This window comes from Capricornis sumatraensis, chromosome 6, assembly GCF_032405125.1.
Source record: "Capricornis sumatraensis isolate serow.1 chromosome 6, serow.2, whole genome shotgun sequence".
Lineage (NCBI taxonomy): Eukaryota > Metazoa > Chordata > Mammalia > Artiodactyla > Bovidae > Capricornis > Capricornis sumatraensis.
The window spans coordinates 51,911,371-51,935,087 of record NC_091074.1 but is presented as its reverse complement, the minus strand read 5'-3'; the positions used below and the strand labels follow the sequence as shown (position 1 = coordinate 51,935,087).

General features: G+C 44.1%; 1 protein-coding gene and 1 pseudogene across 3 annotated transcripts in view; one reads left to right on the top strand and one right to left on the bottom strand.

Moving 5' to 3' along the window:
* Nucleotides 1-18,447, top strand: part of KANK1 (KN motif and ankyrin repeat domains 1) — a 50,871-nt gene extending 32,424 nt beyond the window's left edge. For 2 of the 3 annotated variants that reach the window (XM_068973749.1, XM_068973750.1), the window contains exons 3-11: nucleotides 2,822-3,013; nucleotides 3,667-3,775; nucleotides 4,949-5,191; nucleotides 6,574-6,661; nucleotides 10,984-11,203; nucleotides 13,781-13,923; nucleotides 14,540-14,740; nucleotides 16,777-16,875; nucleotides 17,443-18,447. In XM_068973749.1, coding sequence (XP_068829850.1) covers nucleotides 2,822-3,013; nucleotides 3,667-3,775; nucleotides 4,949-5,191; nucleotides 6,574-6,661; nucleotides 10,984-11,203; nucleotides 13,781-13,923; nucleotides 14,540-14,740; nucleotides 16,777-16,875; nucleotides 17,443-17,505 — 1,358 coding nt within the window. In that variant the 3' untranslated portion in view covers nucleotides 17,506-18,447. The remainder of the gene's footprint in view (nucleotides 1-2,821; nucleotides 3,014-3,666; nucleotides 3,776-4,948; nucleotides 5,192-6,573; nucleotides 6,662-10,983; nucleotides 11,204-13,780; nucleotides 13,924-14,539; nucleotides 14,741-16,776; nucleotides 16,876-17,442) is intronic. The other variant, XM_068973751.1, reaches the window with a different exon arrangement.
* A 4,222-nt stretch (nucleotides 18,448-22,669) lies between these two features.
* On the bottom strand, nucleotides 22,670-23,048 carry LOC138080715 (small ubiquitin-related modifier 2 pseudogene; annotated as a pseudogene).
* Nucleotides 23,049-23,717: the final 669 nt, after the last annotated feature.

The following is a 23,717-nucleotide window of genomic DNA, read 5'->3' as shown; positions in this document are numbered from 1 at the left end:
AAGTGTGCATTTACTGGGTTGCCAGAAATGTTCTGTGGCTAAATTAAGGAGGTGCTCACACACACATGTATATTTACCAAAATTCATCAAACTCTACACTGAAATTCTGTTCATTTTATTTTATATAAATTATACGTCAACTTAAAAAATATTTTTAAAGCTGTGTTTAGAAGGAAAGAGAACTATGGATTAAAAGACTTAAAAACCATAGTAACCAATGGAAATATAGGACTGAGGTTCTGATTCAAACACTATTAAAAAACATTAAGAGATCACTGCAGAAATTTGAATACTGACCAGATACATAATAATTTCAAATTATCTTTTTTTAGATTTGATGGTTTTAGCTTTATGCTTATTTTTTTAAGAATGTTTTAGGAATATATACTGAAATATTTATGAATGAAAGTGATAGGATCTTCACCTTTTGCTTCAGAAGAATCATTGTGAATGGCTGGAGGCAGTATAGATGAAACCAGATAGCTGATCATTATTGAAGCTAGTGATGGAAACAGAGGGATTTATTATACCGTTCTCTACTTTTGTGACTGTTTAAGGTTTCACAACAATAAAACTGTTAATGTATTTGCATTTTAAAAATCATTGCTGGTTCTTGAATGGGGAAGTGCCTAGTGAAGATGTTTCTCTAGGGAGTGTTTTGGCACTTGAGGATTAACTGTTGAGACTCTTTGGAGGTTACTGTAGTAATTTCGAAGTAATGATGAATGAAGTTGGAAAAGGAGGAATGAAGATAAATGCCCTGCTTTGTTTACTTAAGCAAAGGCACTGGTTGCTGCTGCTGTTTGGTTGACAAGTCATGTCTGACTCTTGGTGACCACATGGACTGCAGCACACCAGGCTTCCCTGTCCTTCACTGTCTCCCTGGGTTTGCTTAAACTCATGTCCATTGAGTCGGTGATGTTATCTCACCATCTCATTCTCTGTCACCCTCTTCTCCTTTTGCTTAAATCTTTCCCAGCATCAGGGTCTTTTCCAATGACTCGGCTCTTTGCTTTGGCTAGCCAAAGTATTGGAGCTTCAGCTTCAGCATCATTTCTTCCAATGAATATTCAGGGCTGGTTTCCTTTAAGATTGATTAGTTGCTGTCCAAGAGACTCTCAAGAGTCTTCTCCAGCGCCACAGTTCAAAAGTATCAGTTCTTCAGCCCTCAGCCTTCTTTATAGCCCTACTCTTATATCTTATACATGACTACTGGAAAAATCATAGCTTTGACTGGACAGACCTTTGTCAGTGACGTGATGTCTCTGCTTTTTAATATGCTATCTAGGTTTGTCAGAGCTTTCTTTCCAAGGAGCAAGCGTCTTTTAATTTCATGGCTGCAGTCACCATCCACAGTGATTTTGGAGCCTGAAAAGGCACTGGAGACATTTCTTATTCTCTGTCAGGGGTCACATCAGGTCGTGGGGCAGTTGAACATTATTTGAAGGGCTGCATTCAGTACTCTGTGTCCATGCTGAGTTGGGAGGTGGATTTGTGCAGAAAGCACCAGAGAGGTCCCAGTGCCTACGGAACTAAAGGAGGAAGAACTGTGCTGCTGTTGAACAGAATTAAGAAGCGTCAGCCACATTGAAAATTCTATGTGCGTGTGTGCGCTTAGTCACCTCAGTCATGTCGGACCCTTTGCGACCCTGTGGACTGTAACCCACGAGGCTCTTCTGTCCATGGGATTCTCTAGGCAAGAATACTGGAGTGGGGAGCCATTTCCTCCACCAGGGGATCTTCCCAACCCAGGGATCAAACCTGTGTTTCTTATGTCTCCTGCATTGGCAGGCGGGTTCTCTACCACTACCACCAGCTGGGAAGCCCACAAATTCTGTGCTATACCTACATATATATATATAAATTACATAATACAGTTTTTCTGCTTCATCAGTGAACAGATATTAAGTACCTAACATAAGTAAAAGCAACCTAGAAGATGCAGTGAGAGAAGCAAAGCTGATTAGATCGGTTTTGTAGGCCTTTAAAACATTTACAGACAAGAAGGGAGTCTAAGGAACCAGCTAGTACCTTGTATTATAGATCTTATAGGAGAGTCTTAAAGACGGGCCTTGAGAGTTCAGAGAAAGGAGAGTTAGTGTCCAGTGGGGAGATGAGGGAAGGCTCGGAAGAGGAAGTAATGGGAGGGTTGTCCGTGTGAGGGAGGATAGGGAAGGAGCAGCAACAGGCAGAAGAGAGTAAACTGAGGCAGGTGTGCTTGGAAGAAAAGAGGAGACCCCACTTTCTACACTGGGAGGAGTTCCACCTGCTGGGATGCACCCCAAAAAGACCACAGGTATAGTAGGAAATAACCTTGGAGAGGTAAGCTAGTGCCAAGTGGCAGATGTTAGAATATCTGGCTAAGTATTGATAGCATGAACTATGTTTTCTGAGTGGTAGAGAGAATTTTAGATTTTTCACGTTGTGTTTGAGCTGGAATAAGGATGGGATTTGAGCTGAGTGGGAATTCTCCTCTGCAGCAGTATGGGAGAGGGGTAAATGTGAAGGAGGAGGGGCAGTCGGGATGCTACACTGGTGGTCCAGGGTAGGGTAAGGCGGCAGCGCCAGAACAGACAGAAGAGAGGCACTGCGGAGCTAGAAGGACCGGCCCGGCTGTGGTCAAAGGGAAGAGGTCAGAGTCAAGAAGGCCTTGGGGGTTTGATTTTTAGATGGCTTGGATAGTAGTGCTAATTATGCAGAAAGAAAACACCAGAAAAGTGCTTGAGAAAATGATGAATTGCAAGAATTTTTTTAAAAACCATTTAGCATATTTATCTGGTCCTAGCATCACACATTTGTACATCCTTCTCCTTCCTCACAGGCAGTAATTTGGAATACACCTGTAAGTGTGGAGGCCTTCAGTCAGGAGGGCCATTAAACTCACAGACATCCCTGCAGGAGGTGGGGACCACGGAAGGGAAGCCCATCGGCAGCCAGGATACCTTCCCCACCCAGGAGAGCATGCTGTCTCCAGTGAACCTGACGGACGACCAGATAGCCGCTGGCCTCTATGGTAACTCTCTTCACTCACAACCCTTCTCAGCATCAGCATAGGACCAGAGTTGTCAGCATTCCAGTCTAATGCCCATGTTTCTTATAAATTGACCAGGAAAAATGATTACACAGTTGTTAGCAAGTAGGCCTAGAATATCTCTTAAGATTATCAAAGAAAGTCCCCTTAAGAAATGAGGTTCCCTTAAGAAAACTCATCTGATGTTGCAAATTACAAAGTGTTTTAAACAGCATTTCACTGTTTCACAGTCTGGCAGGTATAAATTTTTCTAGGTTTATCTCAACTAAAAAAAAAAAACATAATAATCCCTATCTTAGTGCCTGGATGGTTTTTGAGGATCAAGTGAGATATGACATCACTTTATAAACAGTAAAGCCTGATATAGATGCTAGTTGTCACTGCTTTTGTTATGTCTGGAAGGACTAATGGATTTTTTTTTTTACATTTAAAGAATGTTATTAATGGAACTTTGAATTATTTTCTTTGCATGCACACAATTTTCCAATGGATTTTGGACAAGTTTCTCATATATACATGCCACGATCTCTAGTTACATAAATAAAAAGTGAATGTACATAAAGAATACCTATTCACTTACTTATATGGGTATGAATTATATTTAATTTTGATCACCATGATTCACTTCTCCACAGTATGTACAAATAATGAAAGTACGCTGAAGTCCATCATGAAGAAGAAAGATGCCAACAAAGATTCAAATGGAGCAAAAAAGAATCTTCAGTTTGTTGGCATTAATGGAGGGTAAGGAAAGATGGAGGTACTAGTGTTGATACGTGGTCTGTTTCCTTTGCCTCCTGTCTACCCAAGTCCTATTTAAAGGTGCTAGTCTAGGATGCTGCCGCATAGGGTGACAGAAGATTCGCTCCTCATAAAGGTGCATTTGGGCCTCTCTTCTCTCTTCTTGCTCTCTGTAAGGATATTTCGCTCTTGAAAGGAAACCTGATGAAGCTGAGTAATTTACATCCTCTCGCCTTTGATATGAAACAAACGGTCTTCGAGGAAAGCAGCAGGCAGCAGGTTGCCTGCATTGTTGGACAGCTTGTAACTTACTTGTGGCAGGACTGAGCAGCAAAGGCCGAGAGCGTTGCTCCATGAGCCAGGGATAGTCATCCAGTCCTTCAGAACGGTTGCTGTGCTTGGCTCTGCAGGCTTACAAACAAAATAGTAGGGCCTCTCGCCCGAAGAGTAACCTCGCCATGCCATCAGTTCTTCATTTTCTAAATGGAATGTGTTTTAGTTGTTTTATTCCTTCTCTTGTAAGTGGCCCAGGTAAATAAATAGTCAAGCCTGTTTGTCCTCCTGCAGTTGAATCAAAGCAGTTAATCCTGTTAATCCATACATGGGCTCAACAGGAAACAATAATGCAGAGTTAGTTGAGATAATATTTATAGTAAAGCGTGCCACAAAGGTCTAACTTAGTGGTGTCTGCTTTCCAAGTCATTAACGTTTTATTGGGTAATGTGTCCCACAGTTTGGAGAGAGTGTACCAGAGGAACTGTTGGTCACTTACATAATCTGTTCACCTTGGACAATAGGAGAATTAAAGGTACAAAATAGGAAGAATGAAAAGGGGAAAGAAGAGTAACAGGAAAGATGAACAACCGCAGAACTGGTTTCCATAAAATAAGTTTCCTTTGATTTACACTAAGCTAGGGGTGCTATATATATACATATTATTTTCTACAAGTGGTTATCTGATACTGCTCAGCAACCTTGGTTATCCCTTTTAAGTGATAACCCATTCAAAACCACCAGATTTCTAAGTAGACTTTACTCCAAACTTCTAAGTGCAGAGTCTGAAAACCACTGGTGAAATTTCTGGAGTCATTTAGCAGCTTTCCCTTCATAAACATTTCTGTCACTGGGTCTTCATGGGCACACCTCGCATCTCCTGAACTCCCAATTGCCACCTAGGTATGAAACCACTTCCAGTGATGATTCCAGCTCAGATGAAAGCTCTTCTTCCGAGTCAGATGACGAGTGTGATGTCCCTGAGTATCCTCCTGAGGAAGAGGAGGAGGAAGAGGAGGATGAAGACACTCGGGGAATAGCAGAAGGCCACCACGCAGTTAATGTGGAAGGTTTCACGTCCACCAGGGTGGAAGATGAAATCCAGGTTCCAGAATGCGAACCTGAGAAGGTGGAAATCAGAGAGAGGTGTGGTACATCCTCCCCCTCCCTTCACCCTTCCCACGTGTGGTGTACTTTGGCAGTAGAATTGTCTGGTTGTGCAGATTGTGCAGTTGAATCTTAATAGATCAATCTTTCCAGTCTCCAACAAAGGGCTAAACTTTACCTGGTGTCCTTAGCGGTGTGTACTTCTTGTCCAGATGCTAGTAGATACAAGTGCAGAAGTAATAATCTGCTAGATCTCTCATGGTAGCAAAGAGAAGGGCTTGGTATCTGTTCACCTTTGTTTCTTTAACTGTTTAATATCTAACTTTGTATGTGGAGGCACCATCCATGTAACTTTTAAGCGCCACTAAAGCTTCCATTGTTTTAACAACCCCATTTATATTTAAAGGCATATTAGAATTTTTTGTAACCAACATATTTCACATTTTAAAGTTTCAGATTTTACCATTACCCATTTATCCTTATACAGGTGTCCTTACTGATATTATGGGTCCGTACTGATTATATGAGAGGAACAATTTTTGGCCTCAACCAAAGGTCACATTTACTGTAGAGATGATGTGATCAGTCACATGCCCATAGTTTGTTGCTCATTGAGTGATTGAGATCACCACAAGAATGGCTTTGGGACTGCCATAAACAGCAGATGAAATATGAAACACTCCGGTTGGCTAAAACATGTACTAAAAGTGTAGCCAATTTTAAAGACTTAGCAAACATGGAATTGATGCTTATAGAACAGGAGAGAGCAGAACAGATGGAAATTTCAGTATGTTTTTTCACCATGTGAAGTATAACTAGAACATTTCAGAAAACTAATTTGGCAAATGAATATTTAACTGCATTAACACAAGGTAAGTGTCTTTGTACTTCAAGTATTTTCAAATGGCTCAGTATTTTGATATCTGTTGTTTGTTTTAAAAGTTTATTGAGGTATACTTTATATACCATATGTCATCTGACTTTTAAGTTCATGTTTTCATGTGGGTTAAATAAACCCTTTCTGAGTCACCAAATGTGATTTCAGATGTGTGGTTTACTGGTCAGCATAATGGGTGTGTGGTAATTCAGATGTCCTCAACCCCTCAAGAATAAAACTATGTTTAAGAACTTAGAACCAAAGAAGTGGAAAATCTCCATAAGGCCACACAAGCCAAGTGGTGAAACTGAAAGCTACCCTCATGAAATAAGGCCGGAGCTCTGGCTGGAGGCCTTGGCTCTGCGTGTAGCATCTGACCTCGGGCATCTGGGCTCTCCCAGGCAGGCACCTAGCACCACCACAACCTGCTGAGGTTGACCTGGGGCTCCTGGTCTTGTAAAGGGTTATGGAGTTTGAGGTAAAGTTGCCTTTCCTTCTGTAGTCAGTCTTGAGCTCTCTTTCTTCTATTTTTTCCCCTTTCTAGATATGAATTAAGTGAAAAGATGTTGTCTGCATGCAACTTACTGAAAAATAATATAAATGACCCCAAAGCTTTGACCAGCAAGGATATGGTGAGTCTGACCTACAGACCCTGTCTCTAGGCTGCCCCTGGGCTGTTGTTGCCTGCACTCTTTCCCCACCAGACTGTTCCTAGTGCGTGGGCAGAGTGACCATCCTGCTGCCCTGTGCGCCGGGCGACCAGTGAATGTCTCCCTCAGGCCTGACTGCAGATCTCCTTTCTCCAGCCTGAACTTTTCTTGGGGGCTGAGCATCTGCGAGGCAAATACTTGCATATGGAAAGGAGGGCTAATTGCGGCCATTCCTCGTCTTTCAGCAAGTTCCGCTGCTTACAGAACCTTGTGATCCAGGGAGTAGAGCCCTGGAATTTTTTAAGTTAGCCTGTGTTTTTAAGAGAAACCTATCTGAGCCGAGGTCAGCATTCCTTCCAATTATGAAACTGCGTATTATGCTCTGATGTGGAATGCAGGCAGTCACTATTTTTAAACCTAAAAATAACTGCACTTGTTGGCCTCTCACTGCTTGAGAGATTTAGAAGCCTGCGGCAAAGAGGTAGACGGTTTTGCCTTAAAGAGCATGAATAGCATAACATCAGTTCAGTTCAGTCGCTCAGTCATGTCTGACCCTTTGCGACCCCATGAATCACAGCACACCAGGCCTCCCTGTCCATCACCAACTTCCGGAGTTCACTCAGACTCACGTCCATCGAGTCCGTGATGCCATCCAGCCATCTCATCCTCTGTCATCCCCTTCTTCTCCTGCCCCGAATCCCTCCCAGCATCAGAGTCTTTTCCAATGAGTCAACTCTTCACATGAGATGGCCAAAGTACTGGAGTTTCAGCTTTAGCATCATTCCTTCCAAAGAAATCCCAGGGTTGATCTCCTTCAGAATGGACTGGTTGGATCTCCTTGCAGTCCAAGGGACTCTCAAGAGTCTTCTCCAACACCACACTTCAAAAGCATCAATTCTTCGACGCTCAGCTTTCTTCTCAGTCCAACTCTCACATCCATACATGACCACAGGAAAAACCATAGCCTTGACTAGATGGACCTTTGTTGGCAAAGTAATGTGTCTGCTTTTGAATATGCTGTTTAGGTTGGTCATAACTTTTCTTCCAAGGAATAAGCGTCTTAATTTCATGGCTGCAGTCACCATCTGCAGTGATTTTGGAGCCCCAGAAATAAAGTCTGACACTGTTTCCTTTGTTTCCTCATCTATTTCCCATGAAGTGATGGGACCAGATGCCATGGTCTTCGTTTTCTGAATGTTGAGCTTTAAGCCAACTTTTTCACTCTCCTCTTTCACTTTCATCAAGAGGCTCTTTAGTTCCTCTTCACTTTCTGCCATAAGGGTGGTGTCATCTGCATATCTGAGGTTATTGATATTTCTCCCAGCAATCTTGATTCCAGCTTCTGCTTCTTCCAGCCCAGTGTTGCTCATGATGTACTCTTCAGAGAAGTTAAATAAGCAGAGTGACAATATACAGCCTTGACGTACTCCTTTTCCTATTTGGAACCAGTCTGTTGTTCCACGTCCTGTTCTAACTGTTGCTTCCTGACCTGCATACAGGTTTCTCAAGAGGCAGGTCAGGTGGTCTGGTATTCCCATCTCTTGAAGAGTTTTCTACAGTTCATTGTGATCCCCACAGTCAAAGGCTTTGGCATAGTCAATAAAGCAGAAGTAGATGTTTTTCTGGAACTGTCTTGCTTTTTCCATGATCCAGCGGATGTTGGCAATTTGATCTCTGGTTCCTCTGCCTTTTCTAAAACCAGCTTGAACATCAGGGAGTTCATGGTTCACGTGTTGCTGAAGCCTGGCTTGGAGAATTTTGAGCATTACTTTACTAGCGTGTGAGATGCTCACAAACTACTGCGTTCTTTGGCATTGCCTTTCTTTGGGATTGGAATGAAAGCTGACCTTTTCCAGTCCTATGGCCACTGCTGGGTTGCAGCTTCTTTCATAGGTTGGGCTTCCCTGGTGGCTCAGAGGGTAAAGCGTCTGCCTACAATGTGGGAGACCTGGGTTCAATCCCTGGGTTGAGAAGATCCCCTGGAGAAGAAAATGGCAACCCACTCCAGTACTCTTACCTGGAAAATCCCATGGACTGAGAAGCCTGGTAGGCTATAGTGCATGGGGTCACAAAGAGTCGGACATGACTGAGCAACTTCACTTCTTCACTTCACTTCATAGGTTAGACCAGGCTTCTGGTAGACACTTGAATTCAGTGCATTGAGAAGATATGGCATTTCATGTTATTCTAGATAGTAATGTTCATTGGAATCTTTGCATATTAGTAGAAGATTTAATGTGAAGTTTTATGCTAAATAATCAAAGTCTGCAGCTGATGAGAAAGTTGATTCAAAGGTCTCACAAAGTTGTGGAGTTATGAAACCAAAATGTTAAGATGGATGTTAATGCTGGAAAGGCAAATAGTTATCCTCATATAACAAACACAATCTGAAGAAAAATTCATGATGGCTAGCACAGGAGAAGGACGTACGTGTGCCCACCAGGACATTCTATTCTGGTCTATGCTGCTTTAACTGAGGCCCTAAAGATTATAAGTAGCTGCTGGTTAGTGCTTGGAATGGATGATACCTGTCTTCAGTTCTCATCCCATGGGTTTTTTTTATCCCAACTAAATCATATTACCTTGTTATATGGCGTCACTTTTTTAAATTATGCTGTATTTTCACATCTGTTTATATTGCTTTAGAAACTTAAATTTATCAGAGCCAGCTGAATCTTGACCTTCAAATATTGTACTGAGAAAGGAGCATAGCAGTGATGTTTACAGAAGAAAATACTAAATGGAGTCCCTGGCCTAGGGGGACATCTATGTACATGTTGAACTCTTATCAGGGTAGACTAAGTGCCTGTCTGTGCCTTGGTCACAAATAATAAGACCAGGAAAGGTCACTGCAGTGTTAATATTTCCCACTAGGTTTAACCTGAGCTTAAAACTGATGCTTTCAGACCCCAGATTTTATAGCTGTTATATACTGTTACTTTTACCTTACCCATTGTTATTGCTGTTTAGTCACTAAGTCTTGTCAGACTCTTGTGACCCCATGGACTATAGCCCCCCCAGGCTCCTCTGTTGATGGGATTTCCCAGGAGTGGGTTGCCATTTCCTTCTCCAGGGAATCTTCCTGACTCAGGGATTGAAGCTGTGTCTCCTACATTGGCAAGTGGAATCTTTACCACTGAGCCACCAGGGACTCTACCCATAATACTAGGCTATATGAACCTCGGGGAGGACTTAACATTTCTGGGGCCCCAGTTGTCAAGCATATTCTTAGCACACACTCCAGGATTGGTCCATTTTTTGTTAATTGAATATTCATTCAGTAAATACATGTTTAAAGTACTGAGCTATGAAAAGTCCCAAATGTGAATGATTGCAACACCAGGGCCATGGAACCATATCAGGACACTGAATATGTAGCTATAACAGAGTTTGACACCCAGATGACATATTTCCCTTCCTTCTGTGTGAGGTATCCAGAAAATTGAAATCTGAATATGTGAGTGAACAGAAGAAAAGAAAAATTAGATGAATTCTTTCCTGGTCAGGAACATTTTCATTCAAGTGACCAAACTATGAAATGCCAGTTTCATGTGTCCACAGCCTAAGGGAAGGCAAGTGGGGCTGATGACCAGATGCAGACGATCCTGATGGGAAAAAGTAATTTGTTTCAGCAAAAAGTAATTTGCTTTTTATTCTCTTTCTGTGGCTGAACATTTTTATTTGGGATGTAGTAAGAATCAGGTTGCCTGCATGGTTATGGTCTCTAGCCTAGTGCTGTGGAGATGGATGTTGAAGGAGTTGAAGTCGGACAGGACAGGAAGGAGGCAACCTAATTGTGTCAAATGATTTCTCCTGTCCTGGTTACTATGAAAATCATTTTCAAGGCCAACCTCCCTACATAATATTAATAGTTCAGTAATAAATGGACCCTGGCCTAAGTGACTTAACATGTATTACCTCATTTGTCATCACAAACATGGTGAAGGAAAGGCATTTTTATTACCCCCATTTTGCAGATGAGGAAACTGAGGTACAGAGTAAGTATCTTCCCCAGCTTTGAACAGCTCATTGCTAGCAGAGTCAGAATTTTAGGATCCTGGTATAATTCTTCCACGATGGTGTAGAAGTTAGAACATGTGCATGTGTGCAAATCAGAAGGTATACTTCAGTTTGGAATTTGAGGCTTCTCTGAGGGCTCTGGGTTTTATTAGTTGTTCTTTGAGACCAGATTCTATCTGCATGTACTTTGACTATAAAAGGCTTGATTTCCTGGACTTTCAGCTAGGTCCCAGAAAGGTCTATAAATAGAACTACTAATGGCCAACCGCTTGGTGTCTTGGCAGAGGTTCTGTCTGAACACCCTCCAGCACGAGTGGTTCCGTGTGTCCAGCCAGAAGTCGGCCATCCCGGCCATGGTGGGGGACTACATAGCCGCCTTTGAGGCCATCTCCCCGGAAGTCCTGCGTCACGTCATCAACCTGGCAGATGGCAACGGCAACACCGCCCTGCATTACAGCGTGTCGCACTCCAACTTCGAGATCGTGAAGATGCTCTTGGACGCAGGTACGCTAGCAGTCCCTTTCTCTCCTCCAGCAGACTCAGGTTGTAACTCATCTCGAAGGAGCTAGCTGACCCACTTCTCAGTTTTGTGACCCTTCTAAAAGCCTTTCCATTGCTTTTCCCCATGAGACGGTAAGAATCTCATTCTTGAGTCATTCATGGGAGGCTTGAAGCAGATTCCAGATCTGTTTTGGAAGGTGCCATTGAGGATATTCGTGCTGCAGTTCAGCAAGATGTACCTTTGGTAACACACATGACTCACATTCCCAGCCTGAGCTGACTCAGGTAGGCTTGCTGGGTTCATTCTCAAGAGGCAGAACGCTGCTCCTGGGGCCAGAGGCACAGCTTTCATGTCTGTGGCGTGTTCTCTCTGTGCTTGGGCCAGGACCCCTCTCCAGCCACTTTGCAGAGCTATGCAGTTAGTCACAGTGGGGACCGGGCACAGCTGCTGCAACAGATTGTGGTAGAATCATCACTGTTCCCACCAAAATGCACCCCTATTCCTGGGGAATCAGCTTTGAAAAAAGAAAGGGTTATTTTTTTATCTGAACCATAGTAATAAGAACAGTGAAAATGTTTGTTAGTAATTAGAACTCAGCATTCGAGAATATAGCCAATGGATGTATTAAACATGGAGTGAGGGGGTGTTACATAGAAGGGTCCCCTTGAGAAATAGGGAGCTTTCAACTTTTTGTTCAAATGTAACAGCCCTATTATCGATACCTTGAGTCTACAAGTCATTTTATTTCTTTTTGAAATACATATTTTTACTTCTAATTTGATGGATATAGAATCCAGGGTACCTCAGTCTGATGAGCGAGAATGCAGTGCGAACATCTGATTTAGAATATGCAATGCAATTGTCCAGTTTTCCCATTCTGCTTCTTGACCCAACTGTCCCAGTTTTTTTCTGCTTTGTCTTGAAAACATTAGATTAATGCAGAGAAGAGACCAAACAAATCTATCTATTTTCCTAAGTTTGATTGTTCCCAGTTTAGGGGCCATGTTAGGATAAAACTGTTTCCAGTTTAAAGGAAGGAATTCCAAGCCTCCTTCCCTTCAGACTTTCCAGACTATAAACAGAGCTGAAGATACTCTCAGCACAGGTTACTGTTTAAACAGAGAAGTGGATAATATCCGGGAAAGCTAAGAACAGGATTTCAGGATTGCTCCTGAAAGTAACAGTTTAAGTTGCCCTTGGAAATTTTGCATGGGCAGAATATTTTGGTAAACTAAATTATTTTAGTTCCATTGTTGGATGGCTTTGGTTAATCACTTTTCTGGGTTTACTTCACTTTTTATAATGCTCACCTTTATAGACTGAGATTGTGGCTCCATTTACAAGAAAGTTTGTAAATCTAGGATACTAGCAACATCAGCAAAGAGCCGAATGCCAGAGATAGTAAGGCGCCTCGAAGAGCATGTCTGTTTACCCACTTCTCCATCAGACAGCTTTTTTCTTTTCTTTTTCCTTTTCTCTGTTAAAAAATGAACACTATTAAAAATACCATTATGCCCCTAGTAGGCAGTTGTTTAGAACTTAAGAACATTTTCACCATACAGTCTCTTCTCAGTCTCAATGACAGAAACACCCTAAGCACTTAAATTGTATCTGGTCTCACATAAAAAGTTTCTTGCCTGCACTCTCCATTCCTTTCATTTTATTAGAAAGTGCTGAAGGAACTTAAGGATGCCTGGAGGATAATTTAGGCCCTGTGTGTGTGTATGCTTAGTCATGTCTGACTTCTTTGCAACCCTGTGAACTGTAGCCTGCCAGGGTCCTCTGTCCATGGACGTTTCCAGGCAAGAATACTGGAGTGGTTTGCCATTTCTTCCTCCAGGGGATCTTCCTGACCCAGAGATCAAACTCTAGCTCCTGCGTCTCCTGCATTGACAGATGGATTCTTTACCACTGAGCCACCTGGGAAGCCTAATTTAGGCCCTGAAGGCTCCTTAAGAATTACAGGACTAGAAAAGCTCTGGTTTATTGAGTCTAGGAGTCCCTGACAGTTTGTAAGGGACTTAACTAAATTTGCTGTCAGACCACAATTCTTAGAGCTGGGTGTCATATGATTGGATTCTAATTCGAAGGGTCCCACATGACAGCATCAAGCTCAGGGTCTCAGAGTGAGCAGTGGTTTGTGACTGGGGAACACCATATTCAGTGTTCCTGCATAAGCCTCTACAAATCCTTTCCCTTGTAGCTCTGATCACCTTCTTCACTCCAAAATGGTGATTTTCTAGACAGAGATTAATGTCTAGATCCCACATTATATTGTATTCTTCAAAGCAACCATTACTTGGAACAGCCTTCCAGACTTCCAGGCTGTTGTAGTTCAACCGCTATTTGCAAACAAGAGGGGCTGTGAAAGCTTGCTGTCATTTCTCATGAACTAGAAAAAAACTTTTTCTTTGGTTTGGTATGAAACATCTCTCACATTTCCTTCTGACTCACTCTGGGACTTTGACTGCTGGAGGCCATTTCACTGGGCTCTCCCATACTCCACACCTTCAGTTTAGGAGGACAACTGATGCTGTTAGAAGACTGGCTCTTGCCTCAGGAGACTCATGTTTTTGCAGACGTGTGTAATGTGGATCATCAGAATAAGGCAGGGTACACCCCCATCATGCTGGCAGCCCTCGCTGCCGTGGAAGCAGAGAAGGACATGCAAGTTGTGGAAGAGCTCTTCGCCTGTGGGGATGTGAACGCCAAAGCCAGCCAGGTGAGTGTACTTACTTGCAGATTCTGTGCTAGCTGGCATAGCTGTGACCTGCACAAGTGCCCCCGCCACGCTCCTAACCACTGAGCACACTCTGTGTGGCTGCCCAGTGGTCCTTGATGACCAAATACACCCATGAAACGCCAGCTTAACCACACAATGGAAACTTCTCCCTTCTCTGCCTTGCATTGCGTTTGTTTGAAGCCATGTGCACACATGAATCGTGGGTCAGCCTGCCTGTGAGTGACTGGGAGTGGCCACTGCTCCCTGACTGTCTCCAGATCACAGTGTCTTCCTACCTGCACAGGGCCCCTCACCCAGATGTGATCACAGTTGACCTGTGACCATCTTCTGAACTTTCCAGCTCCTTGCTATCATGAGACGGATCCTCCAAGCCAAAGGGAAAACTGAATTATGACTTAGGGTCTTACTTATGATCTCATGGCTCACAAGAAGTGAGTTTCTCCATGACTGCCACCACCCGCCCCAAGTAATTCCCTGTTGATGCTTTCCCATTATCACTCTCCCTGCTTCCCTTCCCCCAGCACAGCCCCACTGTGGGTCACACCCTGCCAGCCTACCACGTGCTTCTCAAGTCCGCTTTCGTTTCTCCTCACAGGCAGGACAGACGGCCCTCATGCTGGCGGTCAGTCATGGGCGGATTGACATGGTGAAGGGCCTGCTGGCCTGCGGGGCTGATGTCAACATTCAGGACGACGAGGGCTCCACCGCCCTGATGTGCGCCAGTGAGCACGGGCATGTGGAGATCGTCAAGCTGCTGCTGGCCCAGCCAGGCTGCAACGGCCACCTGGAGGACAATGTAAGCTGTCTCCGCTGGTGGGGCCTCCAGGCCAGCGACACACAGGGACTTGGGGGAGAGGCAGTGCTGCTTGACCAGGGGAGAGAGCAAATCCTCCTTTATCCTCCTCAGGGATTTGTGTTGTCATCCGGGCCACTTCACTTCACAGCCCAGCTTGGCAGCATCTTCTGTGTACAAACTAATATTCCCATTAACTGAAGCCAAGGGCAGAAAGAGAAATAGGCCTCACTCCAAAATTTATACAAGGAAGAAGACGATGGGCATGTACAAGAACCAGTGTACTGAAGGGAGATAAACAGATTCACGATACAGAAACGAATTCGGTGTGGGTGACTACCAGGTGCTCTAAGAGAAGAGGACCAGCCCCGCCCCCTGCCCTTGGTCCATCCGAGTGAATAATTGGTGACCTTTCATCAGCTAGGGGATCCGGACTATCTTGGCTTGTTTTCAGCACATTTTCCCACTCCTTCTCGGGCTGTTCCCATCATTGTCACTCTCATCTCCTTCCTCTCCCAGTTCCCAAACTTTCCCATTCCCAGATAACCCCTTGACTGGAAAACTGGAAAAAATTCTGAGGAAAGCTGCTGATCTGGGTGTCTCCAGGCCAAAGAGGAGGAGAACCAGTAGGTCATGGCACAGGAACTAACATGGGTGGTGACAAGATTCAGAGGGTCAAAGGTCCCAGACGACTGGCTGGGTTGGTTCTGTTTTTGAAAGTTTATCTCTCTGGAGCACAGGTTGAAACCAGGGCTTCCATTGGGCCCAAACACTAAAAGATTAGAGGGAAAACATTCTCCTTTGCGCTACACTTGAGATCCTGGTAGGCCCACACCAGCAGGAAGAGCCAGTCAGTACAGGCATTCACTGGCAGGAAGGACTGCCTGGCGTCTGCAGTTGCAGTGACCTCCCCAGGAGCACGTGAGCTGCGGTTGCACCAGATCCCCTTCACTCTGCTGCAGAGGAGGGCCAGCTTCCAGCTTCTCTTTCCTTAAGAGCAGTCTGCGTTTCATGTGCCTTGATTCTGTTTGCTTTTACTTCTACTCTCCACAGAGAACAGTTTGTAGATCTCGTAGTAAGAGGCCATCGAGCCGCAGTGACTTCCAGAAATCCTGGTCCCCTGTTTACTCCTTATCCTTTAAGGAGCAGGAGGGTATCCAGCTGGCCTCTGGAAGAAAAGTAACTCCCAGAATTCAGAGTGGGAGGGAGGACCCTAAGGCTCAAACCACACACAGATTGTTCCCTGCTGCTGGTGACCAAAAGGGAATCCTTATCCCAGGACTAGAAAGAAAATAAGTTGTGCCATATTTTGTCTTTTTATTATTGTTAATTACTTTTGGTTAAAGTATAGTTGATGTCCAGTATACTGTTTTTGTCTTGATACATCTTTATATCCATCTAAATTCCTGCATTTTAGTAGAATCCTAACTGAAAATTTTCTTTACCATATTTAGTGTTTCCCCTCATATATCCATAAGATATATTCCTGCAAGGCAACAGGATTCAGTGCTTAAATGTTGGTGTGACTTGGACCATTCTAGAAGGGTGGTTAGGGCTGTAGGACCCACTTCTTCCCTAAGAGGAAAGTTAAGAGATTCTTGGCAAATTGCAGGGCATCAGAACAGACACCATGCTGCTTGATGGCTCATTTGTAATTATAAAAAGAAAAAAAAGTTACATTTCTATCCCTGCCTTTGCCTACTGCCCCCTGCCAGTGGGCTAGGTGGGTGAATTAGAGCCCTTCCTGGGCAGCCTGTTTTTGTTGAGACTCCCCTGTATGCAGACATACACACTGACCACCGTGAGGTGATAACACTGGCAACAGGCTGATCCTTGTCTGAGGCCAGGGTAGGAGTTGTGCCTCTGTTATCCTGACATCCTTCAGGCTTGGCACCTAAGAGGTCCAGAAGGTTTCCTAAAGAACTGAACAAACTGCTAGACTGGGGAGCCTTACCAGTTGAGAGGGACTGGTGCTGTTAGCTTTTGGCTACCTGAAAGTTTGAAAAGCCCGACTTGATTTATTTTCATCTCATCTCCAGGATGGCAGCACTGCACTCTCGATAGCCCTGGAAGCCGGACACAAGGACATTGCCGTCCTGCTGTACGCCCACGTCAACTTCGCCAAAGCCCAGTCTCCGGTCAGTGTTGTGCACTTGGCGTTCGTACACAGGCTGCAAGCCACCAGACTGGTTGGCCCCCTTCCTCGGGGAACTGACAGGACATGCAGGTTTCATGACGATTCTGAAAACCAAAGTTTGAGTCTGGAGTGTAAGAATCCATCATTTTTGCCCCACCCAGAGGGCCAGGAGTGCTAATGGTTAGCACTGCTGAGGCTGGATGCCTGCTTGTCCTCACACCCTCACAGGAAGCGTTTATTCTGGATAGAGTTATCCAAATGGCGCGTCTTGAGCCCATGAATACACATCGCCTTCCTGGCATCTTTGTTAAAGTTGACAGTGAGCAGCAGCCCGTGGTCTCAGGGTTCCCTCTCAGCAGGAAGCTGACTTCCCAGGACAGCTGGAGGTGGCTCTGCCAAGCCCGCTGGCCTGAAAGCGGCTCCCCCTGGAGGACCGTGTATGGGGTTCCAGCCCTCCTCGCTCTGGTTCATGCGTGGTGCTCACAGAGTTCCTGTGTCACAGAGGACGCATCTACCTGAGATCACTGACTAACCCCCGGTTGTTTTTTTTCCCTTTCCTGGTCTCTAGGGCACCCCTAGACTTGGAAGGAAGACATCTCCTGGTCCCACCCACCGAGGGTCATTTGACTGACTGTGTGCAAATAGCCGTCCATTTACATGCCGCCACTAAGCTGCTAATTGTTCCTGTTGGGCTGACAGATACTGAATGTACATTGTGCCTGAGCTCACCAGCAAACAGAACACAGAAAACCGGGGGCTGAAGGCTGGAGCTGCCAGTGGGAGCTGAGCCAGCGAGAGATTTCTGGCTGGGCACACACGCCCCCCTTCTGGCCGTCTCCCTCTGTGTAGGGCACACTTGCTGTTGAGTCTCTGCTCCGTTATGTACAGTTGTAGGAAATTGTAACCTGACCTGAGTGGGCAATTTCTGTTACGTCTGTTCCTGCTCTCCACACCCCCACCACTGCTGAAAAGTATCAAGTTCTCACTGGCATGGTGTTTTTAAAACTTTTCCACAAGTATTTGTATTTACTAAATGTGGACCCATTGGAAAGCTCTTTGAAAGCTCCGTTCCAGGATGGTTTTGTTGATTTTCCTTTTGTCTTTATTATTTTAAAATAAGGAAGTTGAGATGACTTTGATCATGAATGAATCAGGCCTGGGCTGGTAGGTTTCTGGTTTTAAAAATAAAAGATGGAATTCTCAAAAACTATAAAACTTATCAAAAGGAAGTCTATTCAGTTGGTTTTATCTAGGTGGCTGTATTATATGACATTTTATACAAAGGGTATCTATATAAAATTGACACAGTATTTTGAACTTTTATATTCCATAGTAACTGAAGACATGAAGAACAACATGTAATGTTGCCGTATTTTTATTAATAATTGCACAGTTCTGTGTCTAATGATGAAAGTTGAATTGTGTTAGAGAAATTGGCTATCCATTGGCCTCTAGAGAAACAGTGTAGTTCTCCATGTATTTATGGATTCCTTTATCCCCTGTCACATTTACTTTGGTCTTACATGTATTTAAATGTTTGAAGTGCCTTAGACTCTTGCCATATTTTCAAAATAAAATTTCATTAAGCTCTTTTACTTGTCCCTGCTTCATTTCTGACAGCTGTCTGCCCTGATCCTTTTGACTTACAGCAGTGGCAGCAAAAGCTGATGGGCAGAGGGTGAGTGCCCCGTCCACTCGTCTTAGACTCCAGCAAAAGGAGACGCCTCCAAGCTCATGACTCCATCTCCAGCTCTGCTCATTACTCAGGTTGCACAGCAGGAGTCTCAGACTTAAGACCTAATTAGGCAGACAATTCATCAGACAGGTAACCTCACAATTAACTGCTAAGCTAACTCTTCTCCAGTGCGGAAGCACTGGTCCTTGACTCTGGTTTGGGGGGCAGCTGCTGGGTGACTGGTTGAAACCTGCAGGGATGAGAAAGGAAAGATGAAACTATACACACATTATTCCAGCGTGCTGTTGGCTTAGCAGCACCTGTTTTCAGGTACTTTGTAAAAGCTGAAGGGAATGATTCTCACATGAAATGAGAAGCTTGGCAGCCAAAACGCAGCTGTGTTTTGGCACAGTTGCTGGTGGTGAACTTCAACCGGTGCCATTTGTGAGAGCCCGGGTGTATTGGAGACGCATCACTGAACCAGGAAAGTGATGGCACAGCTACTTGGAGTCGTGAGCACCCTCCTTTGCCTCCCGTGATGGATCTGCTTGCTCTGGGATCTGTGCTGAATTTCATTTCAGATAGTTATTCAAACCCAAATTCCTTCAGACCTGAAATAGGACAATAAAGTGGAAGAGTTAGTGTGTGAGGAGAAGTGGGGCTGTGAGTTTTCTGCCCCTTAGCAGCATGACACGCCTTTTGAGCAAGGAAGTATCTCAGGTGGTTTGCAGTCCTCAGAATTTTCTTTGTTTCATTTGAGAACAGAATGCACTCATACCTTCCATGCATAAGAAAATGAATTCTTACATCTGCATGCTGCATTTCAGATTTCTTGTGCTGAGTTTTGCAGAAGAAAATCAGTGCTTGTTGTATCTGGAAGGAGATACTTATGCAGCTAACTTCTGGGTAACATATGCTGGCTCATGCCTTGTTTGCTCTGCTAGCTCTGGGCACTTAGAATGCTTTTTATCTTGGGATCTTGGCACACTATAAAACCAGCCTGACTTCCCCCACTGGGACAGCTGCAATTTATGGAGGCACCGTTCCATAAAGGGATTTGTGGCAGGAGACTTGGGCACAGTCCCCAAGTGAGGACAACAGAGGGCTGGAGACTCCCCAGTGCATTGTCCAGCTTAAGTGAAGAGAAGGCTTAACCTTTAAGTGACAGAGAGCCAATTCCCCAGACATCCTTGCTCTGGAAATGTGGAGGCTAACCTGGAATCCTCCCCAGGACAAAAGGTAGAAAGCAGCAGGAAACTTGAGACCGTAGTGTTGAAAAAAAAAAAAAAGCAAAACTGACCCCTTGTCCTCCACCATCATGACTAAATAGACTAAATCCTGTACTTACTATGGGGAAGGAGGCCTTGCTCTTGGCAGTAGTCCCCAAAATACATGAAGTACTGAACCCTTCCCATAAGTTACCAGTACGCTAATGAGAAGAATTTTATCCCGGACTTTTGTATTAATAATAATGAAATACTGCAGATATATAACAGCTTTTGCAGATAGAATCAGGTAAGAAAACTGCTATTTTTTTTTTTCCCCTCAAAGGAAATAACATTTCTTTAAATCCTAATGATTTAAATTCTTTTGGGGTCCAGGGAGCCTGCTGCAACTAGAGACAGTTTTTATTTTTGTTGAGGCTTTTGTGTAATCGGTTCACAGCATGCATAAGAATTTCCTGAAGGAGCTGATGAAAATGCAAATTCTGGCCCCACCCTGAGGATTCCAATTCTTAAGGTCTGAGAATCTGCACTGTTACCAAAGCATCCCAGGTGTTTCCCAGTGTGGCCATTGGTCCATACCGAGAATGTTATCATTCCTGAATTATGAGATGCTATTCATATGTTCTTTTCCAAACAAGTTAGGTGGGATGGGGAGAGCTATAGCCAAACAAGAAACCTAACATTGAATCATTTATCTTTGGTGAGTAGTCTTCGTGTGGCATTTTTCCACGTTCAGTGACGTTTCTGTATCTCCTGGAATAGTCATTACCAGACGGCAAGGGATCAGGGCTGCCCAGGATCTGTTTTCTGTGTTTATGGTATAGGAGTAGGAGGTGGCTCTGTACATAAGTGAGTGATGGAAGTTAAGCAGGCAAACGGCTCTTGGAGCATTTTCCTAACGTCATCTTTTCTTTCCTTTCCCGCTTCCTCGTGAAGCAAGACGATTACCATAAAGGAAAGAGAAGGTCATGGCCTGTTGCTTTGACTTTGGAATAAAGGCCATTTTCTATATTCTTTTTTACTGAAAGAACAGTTCTTGTTGAGCCCTGGGCCTTAGCCAGAGACTGTTCGGTGCTTTCTGCCATACGGAAATTACTAATCATATGTTTACTCTCTTCTTATTCAGCATGGCTGTAATTTAGACCCCAGCTGATCATAAAAATATATTTAAAGTACATTTTGTTGAAGGGATGTGGCTGAACCACTGGTCACAGTGTTCCAGAGCTGCACAGGCTTGCCCTCCCTCCCCACCAAAGGCCTGGCTACTTCCTATGGGGAGGAGTTGGGAAGTCACATCAGCTCTTTAAGGGTGAAAGATGGAGTGAGTCAGCACTCGTCATGGTGTCCCTGAGATAACCTGGCCTGAATTCTGGCAAGGATTTTGTAGAGAAGCTGGAAGGCAAAGTACCGTGTAGCCTGATTTTGAGGACATGTGGGGAAGGGCTTGCATTTTAGGGAACCGGCTGCCCTCTGCCTCTCCATTAAGACTATTGATTTCATAGGCAAGGGAATGGGCACCATATCCCTAACTTTCAGATAATAGAAGCTGCATAAAAAATATTCCTAAGACCAAATGGCATTCTTATATCTGGGGGAAAACGTATGTTTTACATTTGTTCCCCATTCCCCAACTCAGAAAGATCCAGTTAACCCAGCCCTAGAACCACTATGAAGGGGAGGAAGAGAAAACCCCTGAGCTGCAGGTGGGCAAGAGCTGCTTTGCCCAGGGGTTCCAGGGGCAGCTCAATGCTAGCTGTCAGGGACCTCGTGCCAGCAGGGCGGGCCACTTACTTCTCATGTGTCAGGCAGCAAAGAGATTCTGGCTCTGACTGTATCTGCTCTGTTATGAAATGCTGAATGTGCTTAAATAAACAGGTAATAAAGGCAACACTCATCAATAAGGGGTTTAGAGAGTTCTCCCCCCAACACACGCCACCAAACCCTGTCTGAAATATGTCCCTCCCCAGATAAGCCAGCCCTCTGACAGGAAGCTTCATAAGATCAGCTTTCCTGCTTGGGTTTGTAACACCTGCCAGGACTGGAGTTCCGGTCCCTGGCTGATAAATCCGAGTTGAATGAATGAGTTGGAAGTCTGAGGGGTGTTCCCATTAGGAGGGGGAAGGAGAGGCCTGAAAGGGGCTGGGCACCCCCGACAGCAAGCTTGCTCTTAGCCTTATGTAGCTGACCTCTTAGGGTTACTCTGTGATCATTCGTCAGGCTGTATACTCATGATTTATGCACTTTCCTTTGGGTGTATTAACTTTAATATTTTTTATTAAAAATAAAAACATTTTATCAATTAAGATATTCTTGGGGAAAAAAAAAGATTGATTTTTTTGAAGGTCAGCAGGAACAAAGAGATAGTGAATGTAAGACTGAGAACTCTGCCCTGCCAGTTCCTTTTTTTTTTTTTTTTGTAAATGAGTTTATTTAAACAATGGGAAAGCTATCTAGGATTCATTTCTTTTAGAGTAATTTATCCCTGCTTAAAGACAGATTGCCCTACATGTATCAGCTACATACAAAAAAGTTATAAAATTGTCCTTGGTTTTACAATGATAAATGAAAAACATTAAAATTCTCCAATCGAACAAGGTATGCAAGAATTTTTATGTTGTTCTTTTTTTTGTTGTTGTTAAACAGTGAGAGCAAAATAACTTACTGGAATATAAAGATAAGAGCTGATGAGCATGCCACTAATGGAGAAAAGGGGGTATTTTCACAGAATCAGTGTTTTTCCCTATCCCGTCTCCATTTTATGTCGATCAAAACATACCATTGGCCAGTTGGTTAAAAAATAAAATATACTTGTACACATACACCAGTTACTTTATGTACAATAAAGGAATGAGGAAGGGGAAAATGAAAGAATAGAGAAGCTCTTACTGTAATAGTCAGGATGTGGTGGGACCAAATTGCAGTTTTCTAATTGAGAATGTCTTCTTGGTCTGGGAGAACAGAATTCTGGAGTAAAGTAGCAGGTTCCCTTTGTAGTAGACACCTCCTGTCTGCTACTGGAATACGTCCATTGCATCTTCATCTTCCATCTCCAGCTGTGCAGTTGTGTCTGTTTCACTGATTGACTGCCTGTCAAATTGGAATCTGATCTGCCTCATTGACAAGCCCTGTCGTTCACAGTAGGTTTTCATTAGTTTACTAAGTGGTGTATGCCTCTTAAACTCTCACCCCAGAACCATCCTTCCCTACCACCTTCAAATTAATGTGATCATTGTCCTCAGTCTTGACTCCTTCCTTGGGCTTTTCGCCCACCATGGTGAGCGCTGGGGTCTCCTAGCGGCCGCTTCACAAAAGAGATACCACATCCGCCCAGAACGAGCACACAGGCGGCACCGGGAGCGGCAGAAGAAGGCAGCCCCTGCCGGTTCTTTTCTGTCGGTATGCAACTTTGAGCACAGTGAGTATTCTGACCCAAGCATGTAACCTGCAACAGGAGTCATTGATTGTTTTCAGTTCCTCCAGTTGTTTTTCTGGGTACTGCCCTCCCGCTTTTGATGGTAGGCATGACCATGTGACCTGCCTTGCCCATGAAACATCAGTGGAAACGACATGACGTGTCCATTCCAGATGGGAGCTTTCAAAGCCAGTGTGCAGCTCCTCAGGTTCTTTTTCCCCATCATGGTAATCATGGAATCAAGTGTGCAGATGGAAATCAGCCTGGCTTCCCCAGGGACTGCAGGGAGTAGCAGTCCAGTGCTGACCTGTGTTAACAGGTGTATTATGGACAGTACAATAAATCTTGATGGCATTAAGTTTGGGACATTAGGCTGCAATTTGTTACCACAGCATAACTTAGGTTTTCTTTATTAATACTGAAATTGGTGCCAGGAAGTAGGTGCTGCTGTAGCCAAAGGGCTTAGCAGCTGACGTGTGGACACAGGGACAGTGTCATTTGGGGCTGAATCACAGAACACAGGAGACTAT